Source organism: Kogia breviceps, chromosome 6 (genome assembly GCF_026419965.1).
Source record: "Kogia breviceps isolate mKogBre1 chromosome 6, mKogBre1 haplotype 1, whole genome shotgun sequence".
Lineage (NCBI taxonomy): Eukaryota > Metazoa > Chordata > Mammalia > Artiodactyla > Physeteridae > Kogia > Kogia breviceps.
Genome location: NC_081315.1, coordinates 68,945,983 through 68,970,148, shown reverse-complemented (window position 1 = coordinate 68,970,148; position 24,166 = coordinate 68,945,983). Strand labels below are relative to the sequence as shown.

Sequence of the window (24,166 nt, the reverse complement as noted above, 5' to 3'; positions counted from 1 at the left end):
TAATTCTTTCCTAGGGAGTTAAGAGTTAGTTAAAGTAACTGGTGTCTTGAATTGCCTTAGCGTATATAGGCGTATGTATGTATATGTGGATATGTATGTTAACTAATATAAATATTACTATATTTATAAATATATTTTTAAAACTACCTGTAATCTCAGGTTTACCATATTTGGTAAGTTTCTAAAGTGTACTTATTTTTAGTAGCCACGTGGAAATAACAGCCACATAACTTCATTATTATCTGGAATACAATGTCCTGTGTTTTAAAGATACTGTATTTTCTTCATAACTGTTTCTATTTTATTCTAGTATAAGAGGGAGGCATAAAAAGAGAAAGACAATGAGACTACATGATAGAAGGAAATGGGTAGGGGTTTCAGGCAGGGAACCCCCCGTGCAAATCTGGTCCCACCTTCGCAGGTCCTTTTGTCAGGTCCCAGCTCATAGCCAGGCTCGCAGGAGCACTGGTAACTGCCCAGTGTGTTCAGACAACGCTGCTCACAGCCTCCATGGTCAGGCTTGGCACACTCGTCTTCCTCTATAAAAATGGTGACAATTAGACAATTGATTTCTTCAACAAAAGAACAGGAACAATTTGCAAGCCCTTGACTGATGACATACAAGAACCCATGTCACTGCGATCTAAGAATTGTGTAAGAACCAGAAGGACTGGGCCAACTGAAGATCACCTCATCTCAGACACAGTATGTTTTTTTCTCAATTTAAAGTTAAAGAGGATTATTAAAACCTGGAGATTTTTCAGAATGGAATAGAAAAACTTACTAAAAAAGATGGATTCACCTGTTCATTTCATTGTATAGTTTGCTAGGTAGCCTAAAGAAATGCTTTTAAAGTAATATTGGTCTTCCCTGGTGGCGCAGTGGTTGAGAGTCCACCTGCTGATGCAGGGGACGCGGGTTCGTGCCCCGGTCCGGGAGGATGCCACGTGCCGCGGAGCGGCTGGGCCCGTGAGCCATGGCCGCTGAGCCTGCGCGTCCGGAGCCTGTGCTCCGCAACGGGAGAGGCCACAACAGTGAGAGGCCCGCCTACCACAAAAAATAAATAAATAAATAAATTAAAAAATAAAGTAATATCATTATTAAGAAATAAAATATGGTGACTAAAAATTAAAAAGAAGGAAAACTATGAAACTTACTAGACCTCTTTAAATTGAAAACATTCACTATATTTTATATAGATATGTTGATCCAGAAAATACAATAATTCCATATTTTTGTAAACAGAAACTATTTAAATTGTATATGGTAACATGAAAATATATTTGAAATAGACATATGAAAAATATATACTATTTTAAAAAACACATATGACAAGGTACTCCATAATCTCACTCTTTAGGAATAACCTACTGTGAGTTAGGAAAACAGCAAACAATATTCTCTGGAGAAATTATGCATCATTCAAAGACTAAGCATTTTGTTAAGCAAATACACAAACATCACATGAGAGACTCATAGTATGTTTCTTCTACTGTAAAATATAACACAGAGGAGATTTAAAGCATGTAAATGAACATTTTAATGAATACTTGGAATACATATAGTAGAAGTGCCAAGGTTCTCTGCCTTTCAGTTCAAATGGTGAGCATCTAAGTAATCAGGAGAAAATCCATTATATTATTGCTCTTTGAATAATGAAAATATCTAGATATTATTCACACTAAATTTTGACATACACTACTGAATCCATCACTTATTCTTTAAAAATTATTATAGGGCTTTCCTGGTGGCGCAGCGGTTGAGAGTCCGCCTGCGGATGCAGGGGACATGGGTTCGTGCCCTGGTACGGAAGGATCCCACATGCCGTGGAGCGGTTGGGCCCGTGAGCCATGGCCGCTGAGTGCGCGTCCGGAGCCTGTGCTCCGCAACGCGAGAGGCCACAACAATGAGAGGCCCAGCAAAAAAAAAAAAAAAATTATTATAGAGAAAATTTATTTTCTCTTCCCATAAAAGAATTTTATTCTATATAATAACACACTTAACCTAAGTGCCTATGAATTTTCAAAATACAAATCTGATGTTATAATTTGCACTAAAATACATTTCTTTTTACCTGAGGAATACACACCAAACATGGGACATGAAAATAAACTAAAATTTGGTTATACAATTCGAAATTAAAGCTGATCAGTAATAATGTCAAAAAGACATTTTAGGGATCAGAATGTTCTACTAAGGAGGCCATAAATTATATCTAATGTGGTAGAATTCTATTCTCTAAGAGATGGTTTAGAAATGCTGCCACCTGGAAATAAATTGATAAACTATATATCAGTAATCTTCTGGTTATGAACCCTTTGTTGATTATATTGCAAATATTTTCCTCTTGTCTGTATATTTCTGGATTTTGCTATTTTTACTATTTCCTAAAAAACAGGTGGTAGAATATCCTAAGGGAGTTCCTACCCTGTGCTACAAATCTCCAAATTCCAGTTTTTTAACCAGTAAACTATTCCATCAAAAACCATCAAAATATCTTTACAAATAGTGCATACTTCAATCTTCAATATTACTTTATTTCTCCCCTAACTCAAAGCTAAATACCACATTTACCCTTGACGGAGAAAAGCTTCCACTTTAAATGATTTCAAATTACCTTTAAAAAAATTGGCAGCGAACCCTGCTTTGTTCACAGTTCCATCAGAAACAAACTTCATCCACAAGGTATTGGAGGTAGATCTGATATCTTCAGGTTTATCATAACCACAAAAACGCCCTATTAAAGGACTATTTTCACTGGTTCCATCTCGAACTTCTAGGTAGTCATAGGCACAGTTGTCATGTCTCTCAATCTGTAATAGTAAAAATATGTGATCTATCTCATTAATAGACAAAACAATTTCTATAAAAAAGTATCATGTATTCTCAGTGCCATAGTACTAACATGGCCATATTACTTATACCAAAAGAGCATTTCTGTTGAGTGTGTATGGTAATATCTACACTGTCTATGAATAAAGGATGTATTAATCTGGTAGAGAGACAGAGGAAAAAAATCTATGAAAAAGTGCATCCACATGGACTAGGATCAATAGAAGTTAACCTGCCTTCTAAAATAAAATTAAAATACAGGTAGTAATTCTTTGGAAAATAGAATTTAAGAGAATCCAGACTTATAATTATCATTAGAAATCTGGGCTAGATATGCTATAAGCAATGCATAATTTGTTCTGAAACATAGTTATAAAAATTGCTCATAGTTGATCAAAAAATCATTATTTTATCAAGAGTGGCTGAATTCATATTATTGACAAATGTGCACTATTTTACATTATACATATCTTTTTGAAGCAAAATCTGATAACATGGGATTACATTTCTTCCTAGTCTATGAAATCCTTTATCCATAGTTATCATAGCTTTGTGTGGGAGACTGCTCCATTGTAGAACTAGCACTGGCTGCCCCTCTCAGGGTAAAAGCCATGTTTAGATAAGCCTTTTACCTTAACACATTATTCTCGACCCGTGCACCCTGGATGTACTCAATCTCTTTCCTAAACAACTAAATTTAAATATTAACTCAGACTATTGGCTTTATGAAGAAGTGAATGTTTGTAGACCTTTGTTTTAGCCCTAAACTCCTACAAACAACAAAACAAAATTTACAAATTGTTTTATAAATTATAAGACAATTTCTAAGTAAATTCTTGTTTGTTTTTTTTTTTTTTTCATAGAAAATGGGCCCTAACTCTGAAGTCTTAATAGAGTCAACTACTTATTAGGTATCTGAAGCTGGAAAGCACTGACATCTATAATTATAAACCATGAAAAGTATCACATATTGTCAACCATCATTCAACATACAATTCACTAATTTATGGAATTCTCCTACTACAGAATGAATGTCAGGGAACACATTCATTCTATGAACTACAACCTGTATGCATGAAACTTTTGGTATAGTTGGTTGAATAAGTCATTTCCTGATTTGTCAATACATTAACAATGATAGTCTTCAAATTAGGCAGCATAAGGACAAACAGAAAAAAATAGATTTTGAAGCAGATTTGGTTAGAACTAAGTACTACATTTACTGCTGCCCATTTCCCAATCACAAATCAGGATTCATTCATTTCTTCAATAAATATTCAGTGCCAGTTCTGTGCTGTGCACTCTTCTCACTGCTTAGTATGCATCATTCATCAAAATAACAGAGCCTTGCCCTGCTGGAGCTTATACTGGTGGGTAGAGAGCAAAGGAACAATAAACAAGGTAAATAATAATCATAAAATATTAGAAAGTAATACATTCTATGGAAGAATACAAAGTGAAACAAGATAAGAAGTATGAGCAGTGGGGGTGGCAGGAGTGAAGGTTGCAATTTTAAATTCCTCCTACTATCAGTAGGAGCTCACTGTGACTCATAAATCCAGATTTTTCCCTAAAAATGTATTCTCTTCATGTGTGGAATTATGGGAAAGAATTGGAAAATATTTAACATTAAAAATATCTCGGGCTTCCCTGGTGGTGCAGTGGTTGAGAATCCGCCTGCCGATGCAGGAGACACGGGTTCGTGCCCTGGTCCGGGAAGATCGCACATGCCGCGGAGCAGCTAGGCCTGTGAGCCATGGCCGCTAGACCTGCGCGTCCAGAGCCTGTGCTCCGCAATGGGAGAGGCCACAACAGTGAGAGGCCCGCATACCGCAAAAAAAAAAAAAAAAAATCTAATTGGGGCTTCCCTGGTGGCGCAGTGGTTGAGAGTCCGCCTATTGATGCAGGGGACACGGATTCTTGCCCCGGTCCAGGAAAGGTCCCACATGCCGCGGAGCGGCTGGGCCCGTGAGCCATGGCCGCTGAGCCTGCGCGTCCAGAGCCTGTGCTCCGCAACAGGAGGGGCCACAACAGTGAGAGGCCCGCATACCCCCCAAAAAACAAAACAAAACAAAAAAACGCAAAAACTCATTATTTAAAGCATACTTTTGAGACAGTAGCTGTTAAATAGAGAGGTGAAGGAGAGCTAGCAGTCTCACTAGGAACAAAATTAGTCACTGGGGTGACAAGGCCAATCTGACCAGCTATAGCATACCTTCTTCTCTCAGTCTTTAATACAGTCCCTTCAAAATCAGAGTTCTCTATAAATATGAGAACATTTCCAGATGGCCAAAGTCTATTCATTGGTTAAGGGGACACATAAAATAACATCTAAAACTCTCAAGGTGTACAACTTGATAAAAGGGTAAGCAAAACTGAACAAATAACAAAACTGTAGGAAAAATAACCAAAGGTCTCAGCAAGTCAACCTATCTATCTTCACCTGCTTGAGCAGCACAGAATGAAATGCTTGCAACTCATGAATTATTTTGGAAGGGGGGAAAAGGTTAAGTTAAAAGAGGAAAGGGAGTGAGAACACACAATGAAGAAAGTAGCTGCTTGCCATAGAAAGTTAATTAGTAGAAAAAAAATCACATTGCTTCATATCAGAAGCCATACCAGAGTAAAAAATAAGAAGGCTAATTTAAATGGGCTTTTAATTACTATTTTGAAGAAATTACTGCTTTTGAAAATTACAGTAGGAAGAAAACAAGAGAGACACTGTTGAAAAAAAATTACAAATGATCAGTGATTAAAAGGATATAGGATAGTGGGTATTTCCCTGTATATAAAACTCACTCTGTTCCTTTAACAGTTAATCAATAGATCTCTTTCAATTTTAATTTATAGTATATTCACTGGTTACTTAGTAAAAATTAGAGCTTTAAACATTTTATATGATACACAAAGTATAAATATCTCATGGGTAAAATGAATAAAAATGACCAATTTTAGGATTGATTCCACCAGTACCTATTTATGATTATATATTACTTATACATTAAGTATTATTTACCTGGTATTAGGGATAAAACAATAGAAATATACACTGTAGTCTCACACAGTAAAAGCCATGGTTGTTGACCTACATATCATATCAGTGACCTCCATGATCTTTGTTTACATGTTTTATCAGTTTAATTATATTAATTCTAATTGCAATACCAGCACAGTAAATTTGCTCTATTGGTGTTAATTATAATTATACCTCTTCAACTACATCCACATAACAGTAATGATGGTGAGCACAAATGAGAGTTTGAGTTATTTTATTAGTGTTATTTGTGTAACATTTTCTCCAGCAGTATCGATTACTTTGTCAATTAGTATAAATATAGTTGAAGAAATAAATATGGTTGAAGCTAAAAAGTGGATAAGTTCATTGATGTTATGCCAGGAACCTTAGGTACCATGAGAAAAAGAACACCAAAGTTAGTAATTCATAAAAAAAAGAAAAGGAAAAACCGTCTCTTCTTGACTTAGAGCGTGGACATGTAATAAATATGTTTGGTAAAGATAATGCTGATTTATTACAGACTTTAAGATAATCAGAACACAAACCATATAGGAAAGTGGCAAGTTTATCATAACGTAAACAGACTTAATATGTATATAGAGGAAACAGTGAAAGTGACATTAAGCTCTGAAAATTTTTTTAGAAAACTGATATATAAATGATATTGGAAGTAAATCCAAATTCACAATGAAGGAAGAATAAGTACAAAGCTTAGCCAGAAGAGATTAATATTACACTTCATTACTAAGTGGGGGGGTGGGTGTCCATGTCTTTACTGGCAGGTTAGAGAGGAAGCATCAAAAAGCTGAGTTACTTTATTTAGCAAGATCTAAAATCAATTAAGAGTAACTTAAAGTAGTCAGCCTCTCATTCTAACACTGCCAACCAGTGCAGAGCTTTGTGGTCAGTGCATGTGGGAGAGCTCTAAGACTGAAGTAATGCCAGCCCTGGAGCAAGATACCATACCCAGGCTCAGGGGCCATTCATACACTTTGCTTTCATTTTACAATCAAATTTCCAAATAAATATAACATTGCAAAAACATCTACTGCAATAACTACTTATTTGTAAAAACCCCTGAAAACTCCAAAGTTTCTAGGTAATAGTTTCAGTAAAAGCTCTCCCGTACTCCCTGAAAAATTGAAAATAAAATTACCATATGATTCAGCAATTCCACTTCCGGGTATTATATTTGGAAAATTGAAAGCAGGGTCTTGGAGAGATACTTGTACATCCATGTTCATATCAGCATTATCCATAATAGCCAAGGGGTAGAAGCAATCCAAATGTCCATCAGTGGATGAATGGATAAGCAAAATGTGGTCTATACATAAAATGGGATATTAGCCATAAAAAGGAAGGAAATCCTTTCAAGTGCTATAACATGGATGAACCTTGAGGATATTACACTAAGTGAAATTTAAAAGTCACACAAAAAGTCAAATATTGTATGATTTCACTTACATGAGGTACCTAGAATAGTCAAATTCAAAGAGACATAAAGAAGAGAGTGATTGCCAGGGGCTGGAGGAAGGGGGAAATGGGAAGTTGTTGCTTACTGGGTAAAGAGTTTCAGTTTTGCAGGATGAAAAGTGTTATGGAGGTTGATTACACAACAATGTGAATGTACTTAACACTACTGTGTTATACACTTAAAAAACAGTTAAGATGGTAAATTTTATGTTATGTCTATTTTACCGTCTTCTATGACGGTAGTGTTAGAATGTAATTTCAAAATATAATTCATACTATCAACTCCATAAATGATTTAACTTTTATAGATAACATAACCTAAAATTCTATACATTTGGAACAATGCTAAGTCATTATTTTTTGCTTTGGAGTAAAATGTTAAAGAAAAGTATGACTAACAAAAACAATCAAGATTAGCATTTATTATACAGTAAATTTAAGTGATAAATGCTATGACAAAAGGAATTTTAAATAAAAAGGAAAAAAGTTTAATAGATGATTATTTTTAAATGTACCACTGTTATATTTAATATTTTATTAATTAGTATTAGTTTTATTATTGCTATTTAATACTTAATGAATATTTATATGTATAGAATTAGAGCTCAAAAACGGAGGAGAAAAAACAAAATGCTCAACCATGTGAAAATCAAAACCATAAGGCTGGGTTAGGTCTATTTTTATGTGATTCAGGTTTCTCAATGCTGCCATTTGATTTTTCTTTTTCCTCAAGACACAATTATTTTTAACTCACTTATAAATTTAATAAATATTTACTGAAAACCTATGATGACCAGATAATAAATATATACTTGATAATATATAAACAGTGATGAATAAACAGACATGTCCCTGACTGACAGGCATTTATTGATTAAACAACTCAAATGTACAAATGACAATAGTTATGATGGGAAAGAATTTATTGCCATGAGAGAATTAGATGCCTCATTTTGCTACCAAGACCTGGGTGTAAGAGTGCCAGGCCATGGAATTGGTATCACTCACAGTCTACAAATTAAGAACTGTGTGACCTTGGGCAAGTTTATTTAATCTAATCTTTCAGAGCAGAATAATAGCCTACACTATAATTCTGAAGAGCTACTTAATTCTCTTATATAGTCATTAACCAATATATATTCTTAGCCAAATATCCAAAAATAGTGCAGGGCAAGCATTAAAATGTTAACTAATTAAGATCTTGTCTTGGCTTCCTAGTTCATTAACAAAGACTAGTCTACTTAACTTAAACTAATATAAAATATTTAAAGGAATTAAAGGATTACTCTTAATCAGGTAATTCACAAAGTACAGTTGACCTTTGAACAACGTAGGGGTTAGGGGTGCCAACCCAGCACAGCTGAAAAACCGCCAACTGCTATCTCTGCCTCAAAAGCAAAGGAACTGATAAATGACTCACTCAAGGGAAGGAGGCTGAAATAGTTTGGAGAGGTTCACCATTTAAACCCTAATTCTTCTGATTCCATATATTGTGATCTCTAATCAAACACAAACTTTCCCTCACACTTAAAGATCTGTAAAATGAAAATAACAGGTACTTTATTTTAAAAAGTCTACATATAAGTGGACCCCTGCAGTTCAAACCTGTGTTGTTCAAGGGTAAACTGTACCAAGAAAAAAAACTTTCGTATATAGTTTAGAATGTTCCTAGTTATGATGGGAAAGACTATTATACACTATGGTTTTCAAAAGGAAAGTATAACCAAATCACAGTGTGTAGAAATATTGGTTAAGTACCTCAAATGTAATCCCACTTAAATAAATGTATGTAGGGATTTTAACTAAACACAACTAAGCTCTGGGTTTATTTCACTTATTTCCTGCTTTCTTGACATTTCTTTGAAGTTGTACTATAAAGTCTCCCCAACTTTTTCTCTTATGTATTTCTGCATACTGAAAGTTCTCAAATGAAATAGTAGTATAGAGGCTTTTTTTCCAAATAATACCACTGCTGAAGAGAAGATGAATTCTTCAAAATGATTTTAGACATTATCTACATTCATGTACAAACTCACTTCAGTATTGGTCTTAAGAGTCAACATACCAGTAACTACTAGAGAAGAAAAATCTTCCCAAAGGTGATGATTACAGAAGTATTAAGACTCTATTACTCTCATTAACAAAAGCACTTGTTCAGATTTCTTTCTGTACTTACATTAAAATCTAAGTAGCCTTAGGAGAAGTGAATATTCATGAAATAAATTCACAGAAAGGCATAAATAATGAACAGCCAGTAAGTTCTTTATAGTAGATTTCAACAGAACTAGCTTATCTTAAGGGCCCTTTTATCTGAAAAGGGAGAGAGTAACATAGGGAATAAAAGAGTTACAAAAATAGAAAGTGTTTGAAAAAGTCAAAGACTGATATCAGTGAATAAAAACAGTTTTGTCAGAGAAAGACAAAAAACACTGAGAAATAGTGAAGATCTTTTAAAAATTATACATTTTAAATATAAAATGCTTAAGCTGTATATTGAAAATATGTAAACAAAAACAAATTGATATAAACAGGTAACTGAGTAACTGAAACAAACCACCTAATGACCACTAGACCAAATTAAAAATATATACAGTTGATTCTCAGTATTAGCAGTAGTTGAGTGCAACAAAGTCACTGAAAACACTGAGTTACTGAATACTGATTCATGGCTCCTGGAGAAATACAGGGTTAGGTTCCTGAGAGCTTCTGGTCACAAAATTTTTGTCATCAAATCAATACTTAACCTTGCTTTATGTGTGTTTCTGTTTAAAGGTACCTTCACAGATATTCCAGTTCATTAACAGTGAACTCATGGCCAACAGCATTATAATGCACGCCTGAAAATCTAACACAAAGATTTTCTCCATGAGGCACATGAGGAGTAGTGTTTCATAAAACTTTAAGCAGAGGAGTGTTTGATATAACTTATATTGTGAAAGTATCATCCCAGCTGTTGTGTGGATATCAGGATATGTAGGGCAAGTATAGAGATGTGACGATCTCACCAAAGTTCCAAAGCAAGAGGCAGTGATTAGAACAGTGGTGGCCAGAAAGTAGGTATAAAGTGGTCATGTATGTGGTATATTTTGAAGACAAAGCAAATGGAATATGCTGATTAATTGGCCTTGGGGTTTAAGACAAAAAGTGGAATTAGTGATATTCCTTGAGTAAATAGTGACATGTTGAAACACTAAATACTTAAATAGGGAAGACTGAAGGTGAGTGGATTAATGTGTGTAAAACAAGACAATCAAAGGCTTGATGTTAGTCAGTTAAAGATGAGAGACCTACTAGACATTCAAATATGTCCAGCATATAAATAAAGGAGGAAAAACATAAGGAAATAAAGCAAAATGAAGAAAGGACAGGAAACTAGAGATAATAAATAAAATGTACTATCAGCCAAACTGACATGACTCTACCTCATTTCCAAAGCTTAGCAATAACTTATTCATTCACTTAATCAACAAGTATTTATTAAATGACTACTTTGTGTCAGGCATGGTTTTAAGTGCCTGAGGTGTAAATCTTTCTTATTTGTCCTTACATTATCCTATTTTTGAAGACTATCACTCTTACTATATTGATATATCAAAACAAAAAAAACAAAGCAACCCCAGAAAACCAAAAAAGAAAAAAAAATGCAAACCAGCTAAGGCAGCAATTTCTGCATCTCAGTTTTTAGGTGCATGGAATGAATGTATTTGATGACATCACTACTATAATAGAATTCTAGAAAACATTGAATTATATATTGAAAGGCAGTTCATCTCTTAATTTTTGCAATAGCACAAAATATTAACACATGTAATGTGGTCATTAGATAATTTTTCAGTGAACCAGTTGTTTTGGTCTAAAAAGTGAATCCTACCCAATTTTAGTTTACTCTCTACAATAAAGTGTTCTATTTGAATAATGTTTGCAATCCAATAAAATTTAAAAATAAATGTGAATCAAATAATCTCAGAATCAAGGTTTCCAAAAATGCAAAGGGGTCAGGGGCATAAACATCATGATCACAGCATAAAAGAGAGTTTTTTCATGATTGAAAAGAAATATGTCTTGAAAATTAAAAGGTACAAGCAAAGGGGTAGAGACAATACCAAAAAATATGTTACACAGTTTACAGGTGGGGGTATGAGTTTCTCTGGGCTTTTGAGTAACACCTGGATTCCCCTGAAGCTCCTGCTATGGGGACTGGGACACCACACAGTCACCACACTCAGTGGCAAGTACATCCTGGCAACAAATGGGGCTCTCTACACCGGCCTTCTGATCACTTGGACAGTAAGTAGGCCTTTTAATTTCAGGAAAGAAATAATCTCCAGTAATGGCATCTGGATCTTTAACTCTTTCCTGGACCTACTGCCAGCACCTCTTCATTCCTTCCTACTCCACCTTGGGCTCTCAATTTCTAGCCGGATTCTGTAATTTAAACATGCTCAGAAGTTCTTGACAAATTCCCATATCTCTTAGCTTCTAATCCCTCACTCTGTTCTCCCCACTACACAAAAATGACACATTAGCTAGTGCAGTAGTTTTAGATGTAGGATTCTGACTGGGCTTTGGTTTATTCTACCCTCATCTAATAATGCAATGTTGGTGCTGATCTCTTCCCCAATAAATATTTTTGATGAAGTCAAAAATTCCTAAGAATATTTAAATCCTTGTTTTTTGATATAAATAATTTTCTGCATAATGATAAAAAGGTGAAAAATGGATTTACACTGTAACAACAACAAAAAAGATGATCTACATTTAACCTCTTAGTTTATAAGAGAAATAAAAGTTTTTTACTTAATGGACTCTTCAAGCATTCTTGTGAAACAAGCCTGGGCATTTGTCAAAAGAAACTATTGACAGTACTTCAAACATTCTAATTCAAAAAGCACAGATAATGTAAACTCACTTTAATCTTCTTGAAAATGTCTGCAGTAAGAGGAAAGAAGAAAAAAAAAACCTCTTTCGCTCTTGATGTTGCATTTTATAGGCAATCCTTTGCTTCTTTGTTGATGAAAAAGCTGATTCTCTAGTTCTTTGCTTTTTTAATGAGGATCCCATTAAATGCACTGTCATTTATGGAGGATGTGCCCCACAAAGGCTGCCTGAAGGACTTTACCTCAAAGGCCTGAAAGGTCAGCCCGACATAGCAGTCTTCTGACACTGCTATTTTCCATACACATTCTTTCATCGGCCTGTAGTCATCGGGATAATTAGGAGACTGAATCTGTCCTTCATTTTTACGTATCTCACCTCCACAGATAGCTGAGGAAAGCAAAGATAAACAAATAAATAAGCCTAGACATGCCATTTCATTTTCATTTTCTTCTAAGATAACATTTTAGTTTTGGTGCCTGGAGCTGAGTACATAAAAACCAGGTTATAAAAATCAAGGTTGGCTGGTTGTAAATATTTAGTTGTTTAAAAAAAAAAAAAAACCTAGCCACTTAACTATAAATATTAGATAACAGCAGAGGAATATATGATTTTTTAAATCACTGTTAATTCACATTTTTACAAAAACAAACATTTTTTAAAAAAACTTTAAAAACCTTTTGAGATTTTGTAATTTATTCTATGTGAGTTTCCTCTTTGATTCTCTGAACTGCTTCTTTAGGTCTTTTACCTCAATGGAGGAGCTGATCAGGAGAGAAGCTCCACAAAACTCCCTGGGCCTCTGGCTGTGAGCGACCCTTGTGCTCAGCATCTGTGGCTCCATCCAAACCATACTCTTCACAACCACACAGTTAATATCTAAAACAAATGTTTCCATTCTCTTAAAAGTCTAAGAGAAGCAGGAATCTTCTGTCTTCGAAATAGCCTAAACTTCTGTGCTGGCAGAGGCAGGAGAAAGAAGGGTCTTCTCTACCCATGATCTGGCAAGAAGGTTTTTAAAGCCAGGAAGCACAATGCCAGTTTACTGTTTTAGATACATATAGAACAAAGCCTCTAGTAAATTCTTCTTGAATGCTGACTCTCTCATTTAGACAAAGCAAGCTCCAGAACTGTGCACAATTACTTTCTGTGCAGTTTCCTTTATCAAGGCATTTCCGCAGTACAGGCATCAAATACACACAAACTCAGCACAAAGAGAAGTGGTAATTTCTTCATAACATTTTAATGTTGTCATGAAAAAACAACCGAAGTTTAAGAACTCTTTTGCCATTTGTTGTTGCTGTTGTTTTCCACACATCTCTAATGAATTTTTTTCCCCCTACACATCGTATGAATACATTTACATGTTACCACATTACTGGTAACAGAAAGCAGGTTGTTTTTGCAGTTTAAATTTACCAAGTATTTTTATTAAAATCATCATAATGAACATTAGAATACAGGTTTAGAAAATTTTGTAATTAAAATACAGTTACAATATCATTCTAATGAAATTGAGAGAAAGGATATTTCTCTTTAGAGGTCTAAGAAGAAGCCATCTCTAAACTCAATGTGACTTGCCTTCATAGATTGCTGCAAAGCCCTTTCCCACCCAATTACTGCTGCTACGAAACTCAATCCACATTCTGCTGTCTGTAGAGGTAAGAACTTCAGGCAATTTGTCCCCACAGAATCTACCTAAAAGAAATAAAAGAATAAAGAGACTCCTAAAAATGACTTTATATTCTAATTGCTTTTCATACTACTACAAATTGCATGCATAAAACCTGACTTGGTTCCTGTATCTACCCCTAGGAACTAGAGCCATAACTATTCCTTAATATTTACTTAATAAAGGTGGATAAATACATCTCTTCATATTTATTTATAGAATATTGGAACATATCACTCTAAGATTAAATGACTGATGTCAGTATCATTATCTGTAGAATTAAGAAACAGCTAGCTCAAAACATGTCCTATTTGTAAAATGAAACATGATATATCAAGGTGGGGAATATTATTCTATGGAAAACAGAAAAAAGTACAAGTAATCCTGAAAAACTGCTTCAAATTTTCAGTTTGGTCATTAGTAGGCAAGTGACAGCTCAAAGTATAGTTCTTTGTTTAGCCATGTTCAATGGCGACTTGTCAGGGAAACCCACAGGCTGCCCAAGGATCTTATGTTACTACATACATCTCATCTATAAAGCTGTAGTATGTAGTGTAGTAGGCAGAATGGCAAACAGTATCAGAAGACTTGATAATGAGTTCTGATTTTTTTCTGATTGTTTATCCACAGGCAAGTATAATACTGAGCAAATATATTATTGCCTGTCATTCCTTCTTCCCTCCTTCAAACTTCCACAAATATTCGTTGCTTACTGTATATCTGCTACTGTGCTCTAAGATTTTGTATGATGACAGAAAGTTAAATATGACAATGCACATGAAATAATTCCACAAAGAATAATATATTGTCATCCATTTTTGTGTGCCCTTGGTAATGATGTCATACATAGTTTTAGTATATGAAAAATGTCAGTCAACTCAAACAAATTCATACTAACAGATAGCAGGTGAAAAAAATATCTCCCTAAATGGCAAGGTAAATTAGGGGCATGTAAAAGAGAGCCATGTCTCTTAAACTGTAATGTGTGGGAAAGGGAGGGGGAGAGGGATAATTAGGAGTATGAGATTAACAGATATAAACTACTATGTATAAAATAGATAAACAAAAAGGATTTACTGTAAAGCACAGGAAACCATATTCAAAACCTTGTAATAACCTGTAATGGAATATAATCTGAAAAAAGAATAGATATCTATATCTATATCTGAACCACTTTGCTGTATACCTGAAACTAACACAACACTGTAAATCAACTATACTTCAATTCTTTAACAAAGGAAACTGGAAGAAAGTAACCTGACTAAAAGAGAAAAAGCTATAATGTGCATATGAATTGCCAGGGAGTCTGTCAAAATGCAGTCTCTGATTCGGAAGGTACGGAGTGGGACCTGCATTTCCACACTTCTAACCTTCTAAGTGATTCTGATGCTGCCAGTGTGACAGCTACACTCTGAGGAACAAGGTTTCAGAGGAAATAGTGGGGAAAGCTTTCCACATAAACATTGTAGTCAGACTAAGCCAGTCTGTTAGGCCATTATAACCTGCAGTGTGTAATGCTGACGGTGCTCTAAAAAGTGTTCTCAATATTTCATTTTTGAATTGGTTTTTCAATATGAGTTTAATGAAATGTTTTCTTTGGAACACACATAAATATATTACAAATTGCTTCATCTAAGCTAAGAAACTAAATGTTCAAGACAATGTTTTCCTCATCCTGACTTATAAATTAGCTCAAATCTTAATTTTTCCTTATTTTTAAGCATTTCTACAGATCTCTTGGACTTACTAAGGCTGCTGTCACTTTTAATACAATAGTGTCCATTCAGCAGGTTTTAGATGTTAAGAAGAAAAGATCTGTAGGCACATAAACACAGCTGAGTAAAGCTACTTCTAAAAATAGAAGGAAAAGTTACAATCTCAAAAAAAAAAAATCAATAGAGTAGATGCTCACATGCTCACAGCAGTTCTCACCTTTAAGTAAAACAGAGGGCAACAGAAAGTGCCTCATGTAAGTTAGTGATGTGGTCTGTGGTTAAATGTTGGTAGCATACTTTCGTAAGCACCAGATATGAGCTACAATTTATGACACAAACTACAGATGCACCTTCTCAGCCACAAAAACCTGAGTAGCAAAACTGTGGCGTCTACAATAAGAACCAATATCCTTGGTGCAGGAAGCCAGCAACCAAATGTGTACCTAACACCTCACGCTCTACTGCCTTAGCAAACAAAGCAAAACAACATACACACACAAATACACAATTTATCTGGTTTACTCATTAAAATTCTGATTTTAAAATTAAAAATACAGAATATGTGATGACTATTCACTATAAGCTATTCTAAATCATTATGTTCAGGTCCAAATACCACTTCATAATTGAAGCTGGTTTAAATCAATTAATTGTCTGTTTATCTATCTGTCTGTGAGCATATTTGCTGTGATTGAAAAAAGTATAAGAAAAATTAAAATGTTGGTCTCATACATTTTAAACCCTAAGGTAACTCTTGAAAGAATTGTCTCTGGACAAGACAGACTACATGCATAGCCACATAAAAGGCAAAAAAATTTCTTACCAAGGAGAGGTGATTTCCTCCAGTACCCATCTCTTACTTCAATGTAATCATACCAGCACAAACTACTTTTGTATAGGTCCATCGTAGTAAAGTTTAAGACAATCTACAAAATGTAACAAAAGAATACACAGATTAAAAATGATTGTAACTTCACATGGCTAGGAACCCAGGACTACTGTGAAAAGAGATTCAGAGCAAATTTTTTAATCCAGTATTAATATCCTTCAAATATTTTTTAAATAAACACCTCAAAAAAACACCCATTTTCTCATTAACTTTAATATCTAACAATTTAGAAGCACAATGTCAGTAAAGAAACTAAACATTTCATCAATTAAACCAAAGTTTCTGTAAAGTTAATTTGAACAATTGTGAAACAAACAGAAATCTTTATTCAAATAGTTTATTTTGAATTTTCTTAGATAAACATGACTTAAACCATGAGAACTTCTGATTTTACTATGAGTGTCTTCTTTTTAATAATTTATTTCAGACATCTATAATTATGTTAAAAATAACCACCATGTGCAATATTCCAGGAACATAATATCATTGTGTATGTTGAAATGTTTTAAATACAGCTCTAGAATTCAAATTTGTCCATGTAACTATAATCAAAGACAGATGTCACTATGTTTCTCCAGATCCAAGAATATGTATTCGAAGACCTTTTAAGTTAGAAGATCTTGTACATGACCCTTTACTCTGTATTTTGTTTTGAAATGATGTTGCTTTTTAAAGACAATTCAAGAGCAACTTTAGAAAAGACAGTTTTCTTACTGCTTTATAAAAAGACTTTACTTTTCATATAATAAACTTTTTTTTTAGTTGATTACACCAAAAAGTAGAACCAAACTAACATAAAAATGCATGTATCTGCTGAGGTAAAATTCACTTGGAAAATACTTTTTTATATTCAAAAACTCATTCTAAATCTATTCTGCTTAAAACATCTAAGATGCTTAAGGTGTACAATGAACCTGTTATTTAATCTAGAAATTGAAATGGACTTTGACCAAAATCAACAAATTATGAATATTTGACATACTTCTAATATAAAACTGTAGGTTGTAACAGTATTTACAGAATCCTTTTGTGTCAATATAAAAATTCGAATGTAGGAAGACTCGAGGAATGAAAAAAAAGAAAAGAAAAACTATAATCAATTTTGAATCCATATTCCCTAAAAGTACTACCTTTTTTGTGTTAGAAAACATATACTTCTCCCCTTTCTTGAGCATAGTATTTAACAGAGGGGTAAGTACTAATTATGGCAAATCAATCCTCACTCAAATAGCTTACTTCTTCCTAGGATGAAGATACAGCATAACAATAAATATTTCTCACGGCATCTTATATCTCCACATTGATGAAATTGTATGCCAAAGTTGGTTTTAATTGCCCATATAAATAACTATTTCACAGAGATGGAAACTAAGAATTTATCTAACTATAATGAAAGTCAGTTGTACCTTATAATGGTGTTAACATTTCACCGTTAAATTCAACATTTACCAGTTTCTTTAAACATGTACTTTCTTAATTACAAAAGGGTGAAATCTATCAAGAATTTGAAAATAGAGACAAGATGTTTAACTATAATGCAGTAGACGTGGCATAATTTGCTTCGGTTTAATAAAACTTCATTTATTTCTTTCTACCTTATTTATATTTTTTTCTTTTTCCTTTGTTTTTTTTTTCTTCATCTGATTTTATCATTCTAAATATTCTGAAAAATGTTTTACAAGAATTTCCAAAATATCAAAGGACAAAGGACTAATCCTTATTTTCCCTTTCTTTTTCAATAACCCTCCATACTTGATTATCAAAATGCATAGTTTCTAAACTATTTTCCTGTAGTTACAAATATGTTTGCTCTTCCATCTCTGAATACCAATTCAACATTAGTTTATTCTTAGGACATAATTGGGAAATAATTTCTGGTTTTCCCCCTTAACTTTATATTTACTTTAAGTCTGCTACAAATGGGGAATACTACCACTGTATCATATTAAGTTTCATTCTCCATTTGTATTCTCCCTATAGCAACCACCAGAGCTTCAATTCTGTATGATCATATGAGAACTTATTTATTATAACAGAGATGGCAAAACTAGAATACAGACACAAACAGTAGACCTCAACACTCATTTGTGGCTCCCCTCTGGGATATAAAGGAGAGTTGTATAATGGTATGCAAAGAGTTTTTCAACTTCCTCCTCGATGAGGAAAAAATCAGCTAAATTGGAGGGATGCATGTCATCAAAACTTATTCAAAATTGAAACGATGTGGTTGGATTGCTAACAAATAGTTAATATTTGAAGTCTGGAACACACACACATACACATACACGTGCACGCGTGCGCGCGCACACACACACACACAAACAGTTGGAAGGGGGGTAACTCTAAACAGAAAAGTTTCCTATCTTGTTTTTAATCTTCTATTTTAAACTCCAAGTACTGTGAAGGAACAAAACTGGCCTACTTTAATGTAAAACATAGTGTCCGTTAGAAGCAGAAAATGTAATAAAGATAGGTTTTCGAAAATCAAATCTTAGGGCTCTGATGTAGAAGTAAAATGTTGGCCTTTGACTAAGGTTGCTAGCAGAATCCATAATTGAATTACAAATCAAAAGTACTTAAAATATTTGATTGGTTTATATTATATTATGCTATTTTATATAAATACATTGCATCTTTTTTCAAAGAATGATGAAATAAAAACTACCTAGCACAATTATATAGATGTTTTATTTCTTATGTTAAGTATCAGTTTACCATTTCTCAATTTAAAATTAATCATAGTTCCTCCGGAACATGGGATTGAGGGAGATACAAGGAACAATTCTAAGATTTCCTGTGTTCTGTTCAGCGTCTTAGTTGCTATTCTGCAAATTAAATGGATTCAATTGCTGTGGAGTTTGCTCATTGAAGACTTTGTTTTACAATCTTACAGAGTGAAAAATCTTGAAGAAAGGCAGATCAACAGTCAAGGGCCTAGATGTCTGGAAGTCTCCAGAGAATGATATAAGCACTGAACTTTTGTCAGCACGATTAAGACATTATTGACTACATAAACTAATTCTATGAACACCATAAAATGACCAATTAGAATAATATTTATACCTTATAGTGCTGGGGATGGGGAAGATAGAAATCTTGTCAATTAGACTGATATTATTAAATAGTCCTTTAGAAAGAGACATGAGAATTAAAAGCAGTAAAATAAAATAGTTTTCAGGGCTCCATCCAGAAGCAGCTTGGACAAGTCTGATAATTCTCTAGGCAGACAACAGTTTTCTTCTCAGAAATAAGACTAGGGGCAAAATCAGGGACCAGTAAACTGTAACCCATGGGCCAAATCCAGCCGGTAGCCAGCTTTTGTAAAGAAAGTTTTGTTATACACATTCTTTTACATATTGTCTATGACTGCTTCTACAATACAATGGTAGCATTGGGTATTTGAACAAATTGTATATCTGGCAGAGCCAAAAATATTTACTGTATATCCTCTTCAGAAAGATTTGCCAAATCCGAGAATAATTGATAAGGTTTTGGTCAGTGCTGAACTATATCATACTAAAGGGAATATTTGCGTTTGTTTTCACAACTAGGAGTTGTTTGTGACTGTGAGTCAAAAAATGTAGGTTCAAGTTCTAGCTTCTCAGTTTGCTACTTTACTTAACCTTTCTGACTTTGAATGAATGTTCTTGCTATAAAATGGAGATCATCATATCAGGCTGATCTCAGCAGAATTAAATCAGAAAGATTTAATTGGATAATGTGTAGAAAAACATTAAAGTAATATAAATACATTGTTAAGATTCTCATGTATTATAATTTTCAGGGTATATATTTGAGCATCCCTTACAATATAAATTCTAAACAGGAGTTGAGGAAGATGGCGGAAGAGTAAGATGTGGAGATCACCTTCCTCCCCACAGATACATCAGAAATACATCTATATGTGGAACTGCTCCTATAGAACACCCACTGAATGCTGGCAGAAGACCTCAGACTTCCCAAAAGGCAAGAAACTCCCCACGTAGCTGGATAGGGCAAAAAAAAAAAGAAAAAACAGAGACAAAAGAATAGGGATGGGACCTGTACCAGTGGGTGGGAGCTGTGAAGGAGGAAAGGTTTCCACACACTAGGAAGCCCCTTCACGGGCAGAGACTGCGGGTGGTGGAGGTGGGAAGCTTCAGAGCTGCGGAGGAGAGCACAGCAACAGGGGTGCGGAGGGCAAAGCAGAGAGATTCCCGCACATAGGATCAGTACCGACCAGCACTCACCAGCCCGAGGGGTTTCTCTGCTCACCCGCCAGGGTGGGCAGGGGCTGGGAGCTGAGGCTCGGGCTTTGGTCGGATGGCAGGGAGAGAACTGGGGTTGGCAGTGTGAACACATCCTGGAGGGGGCTAGTGCACCACGGCTAGCCGGGAGGGAGTCCGGGAAAAAGTCTGGACATGCCGAAGAGGCAAGAGACATTCTCTTCCCTCTGTTTCCTGGTGTGTGAGGAGAGGGAATTAAGAGTGCTGCTTAAAGGAGCTCCAGAGATGGGTGCGAGTCGTGGCTAACAGCGCGGACACCAGAGACGGGGGTGAGATGCTAAGGATGCTGCTGCCGTCACCAAGAAGCCTGTGTGCGAGCACAGGTCACTATCCACATCTCCCCTCCTGGGAGTCTGTGCAGCCCGCCACTGCCAGGGTCCGTGATCCAGGGATAACTTCCCCAGGAGAACACATGGTGCACCTCGGGCTGCTGCAACGCTGAACAGAACACAGGAAATCTTAGAATTGTTCCTTGTATCTCCCTCAATCCCATGTTCCAGAGGAACTATGATTAATTTTAAATTGAGAAATGGTAAACTGATACTTAACATAAGAAATAAAACATCTATATAATTGTGCTAGGTAGTTTTTATTTCATCATTCTTTGAAAAAAGATGCAATGTATTTATATAAAATAGCATAATATAATATAAACCAATCAAATATTTTAAGTGCTTTTGATTTGTAATTCAATTATGGATTCTGCTAGCAACCTTAGTCAAAGGCCAACATTTATTTTTTTCCCCCTTTTCCTCTTTTTGTGAGGGTGTATGTGTATGCTTCTCTGTGAGATTTTGTCGGTATAGCTTTCCTTTCACCATTTGTCCTAGGGTTCTGTACGTCCTTTTTTTTTACTTAAAAATTTTTTTTCTTAATAATTATTTTTTATTTTATTAACTTTATTCTATCTTACTTTATTTTATTTTATTTGATCCTCTTTCTTTCTTTTCTTTCTTTCTTTCTTTCTTTCTTTCTTTCTTTCTTTCTTTCTTTCTTTCTTTCTTTCTTTCTTTCTTTCTTTCTTTCTTTCTTTCTTTCTTTCTTTCTTTCTTTCTTTCTATTTTTTCTCCCTTTTATTCTGAGCCATGTGGATGAAAGGCTCTTCATGCTCCAGCCAGGCATCAAGGCTGTGCCACTGAGTTAGGAGACCCAACTTCAGGACACTGGTCCACAAGAGACCTCCCAGCTCCACGTAATACCAAATGGCAAATATCTCCTAGAGATCTCCATCTCAACACCAAGACCCATCTCCACTCAATGACCAGCAAGCTACAGTGCTAGACACCCTATGACAAACAACTAGCAAGACAGGAACACAACACCTCCCATGAGCAAAGAGGCTGCCTAAAATCATAATAAGGCCACAGACACCCCAAAACACACCACCAGATGTGGACCTACCCAACAGAAAGAGAAGATGCAGCTTCATGTACCAGAACACAGGAACTAGTCCCCTCCACTTGGAAGCCTACACAACGCACTGAACCAACCTTAGCCACTGGGGACAGACACCAAAAACAATGGGAACAACGAACCTGCAGCTGGCAAAAAGGAGACCCCAAACACAGTAAGATAGCAAAATGAGAAGACAGAAAAAAAGACAGCAGATGAAGGAGCAAGGAAAAAGCCACCAGACCTAACAAATGAAGAGGAAATAGGCATTCTACCTGAAAAAGAATTCAGAATAATGATAGTAAAGATGATCCAAAATCTTGGAAATCGAATAGAGAAAATACAAGAAATATTTAACAAGGACCTAGAAGAACTAAAGAGGAAACAAGCAATGATGAACAACACAATAAATGAAATTAAAAATACTCTAGAAGGGACCAGTAGCAGAATAACTGAGGCAGAAGGACGGATAAGTGACCTGGAAGATAAAATAGTGGAAATAACTACTGCAGAGCAGAATAAAGAAAAAAGAATGAAAAGAACTGAGGACAGGCTCAGAGACCTCTGGGACAATATTAAACACAAGAACATTCAAATTATAGGGCTCCCAGAAGAAGAGAAAAAGAAAGGGACTGAGAAAATATTTGAAGAGATTATAGTTGAAAACTTCCCTAATATAGGAAAGGAAATAGTTAATCAAGTCAAGAAAGCACAGAGAGTCCCATACAGGATAAATCCAAGGAGAAACACGCCAAGACACATATTAATCAAACTAACAAAAATTAAATACAAACAAAACATATTAAAAGCAGCAATAGAAAAAATACAAATAACATACAAGGGAATACCCATAAGGTTAACAGATGATCTTTCAGCAGAAACTCTGCAAGCCAGAAGGGAGTGGCAGGACATATTGAAAGTGTTGAAGGAGAAAAACATTCAACCAAGATTACTCTACCCAGAAAGGATCTCATTCAGATTTGACGGAGAAATTAAAACCTTCACAAACACGCAAAAGCTGAGAGAGTTCAGCACCACCAACCAGCTTTACAACAAATGCTAAAGGAACTTCTCTAGTTAGGAAACACAAGAGAAGGAAAAGACCTACAATAACAAATACAAAACAATTAAGAAAATGAGAATAGGAACATACATATCGATAATTAAGTTGAATGTAAATGGATTAAATGCTCCAACCAAAAGACACAGACTGGCTGAATGAATACAAAAACAAGACTCATATATATGCTGTCTACAAGAGACCCACTACAGACCTAGGGACACACAGAGACTGAAAGTGAGGGGATGAAAAAAGATATTCCATGCAAATGGAAATCAGAAGAAAACTGGAGTAGCAATTCTCATATCAGAAACAACAGACTTTAAAATATAAACTATTACAAGAGACAAAGAAGGACACTACATAATGATCAAGGGATCGATCCAAGAATAAGATATAACAGTTGTAAATATTTATGCATCCAACATAAGAGCACCTCAATACATAAGGCAGATATTAACAGCCATAAAAGGGGAAATCGACAATAAGACAATCATATTAGGGGACTTTAACACCCCACTTTCACCAATGGACAGATCAACCAAAATGAAAATAAAAAAGGAAACACAAGCTTTAAATGATACATTAAACAAGATGGACTTAATGGATATTAATAGGAGAATCCATCAAAAACTATAGAATACACATTCTTCTCAAGTGCTCATGTAACATCTTCCAGGATAGATCATATCTTGGGTCACAAATCAAGCCTTGGTAAGTTTAAGAACATTGAAATCATATCAAGTATCTTTTCCAAGCACAGCGTTATGAGACTAGATATCAATTACAGGAAAATAATCTGTAAGAAATACAAACACATGGAGGCTAAACAACACACTAATTAATAACCAAGAGATCACTGAAGAAATCAAAGAGGAAATCAAAAGATACCTAGAAACAAATGACAATGTAAACACAATGACCCTAAACCTATGGGATGCAGCAAAAGCAGTTCTAAGAGGGAAATTTATAGCAAT

General features: G+C 34.9%; 1 protein-coding gene across 8 annotated transcripts in view; it reads right to left on the bottom strand.

Moving 5' to 3' along the window:
* TLL1 (tolloid like 1) overlaps window positions 1-24,166 on the bottom strand; it is a 261,648-nt gene that overhangs the window by 57,380 nt on the left and 180,102 nt on the right. For 7 of the 8 annotated variants that reach the window (XM_067036944.1, XM_059065868.2, XM_059065869.2 and 4 more), the window contains 5 exons: window positions 16,407-16,509; window positions 13,778-13,894; window positions 12,441-12,586; window positions 2,618-2,813; window positions 414-539 (listed from right to left, as the gene is read on the bottom strand). In XM_067036944.1, coding sequence (XP_066893045.1) covers window positions 414-539; window positions 2,618-2,813; window positions 12,441-12,586; window positions 13,778-13,894; window positions 16,407-16,509 — 688 coding nt within the window. The remainder of the gene's footprint in view (window positions 1-413; window positions 540-2,617; window positions 2,814-12,440; window positions 12,587-13,777; window positions 13,895-16,406; window positions 16,510-24,166) is intronic. The other variant, XM_067036943.1, reaches the window with a different exon arrangement.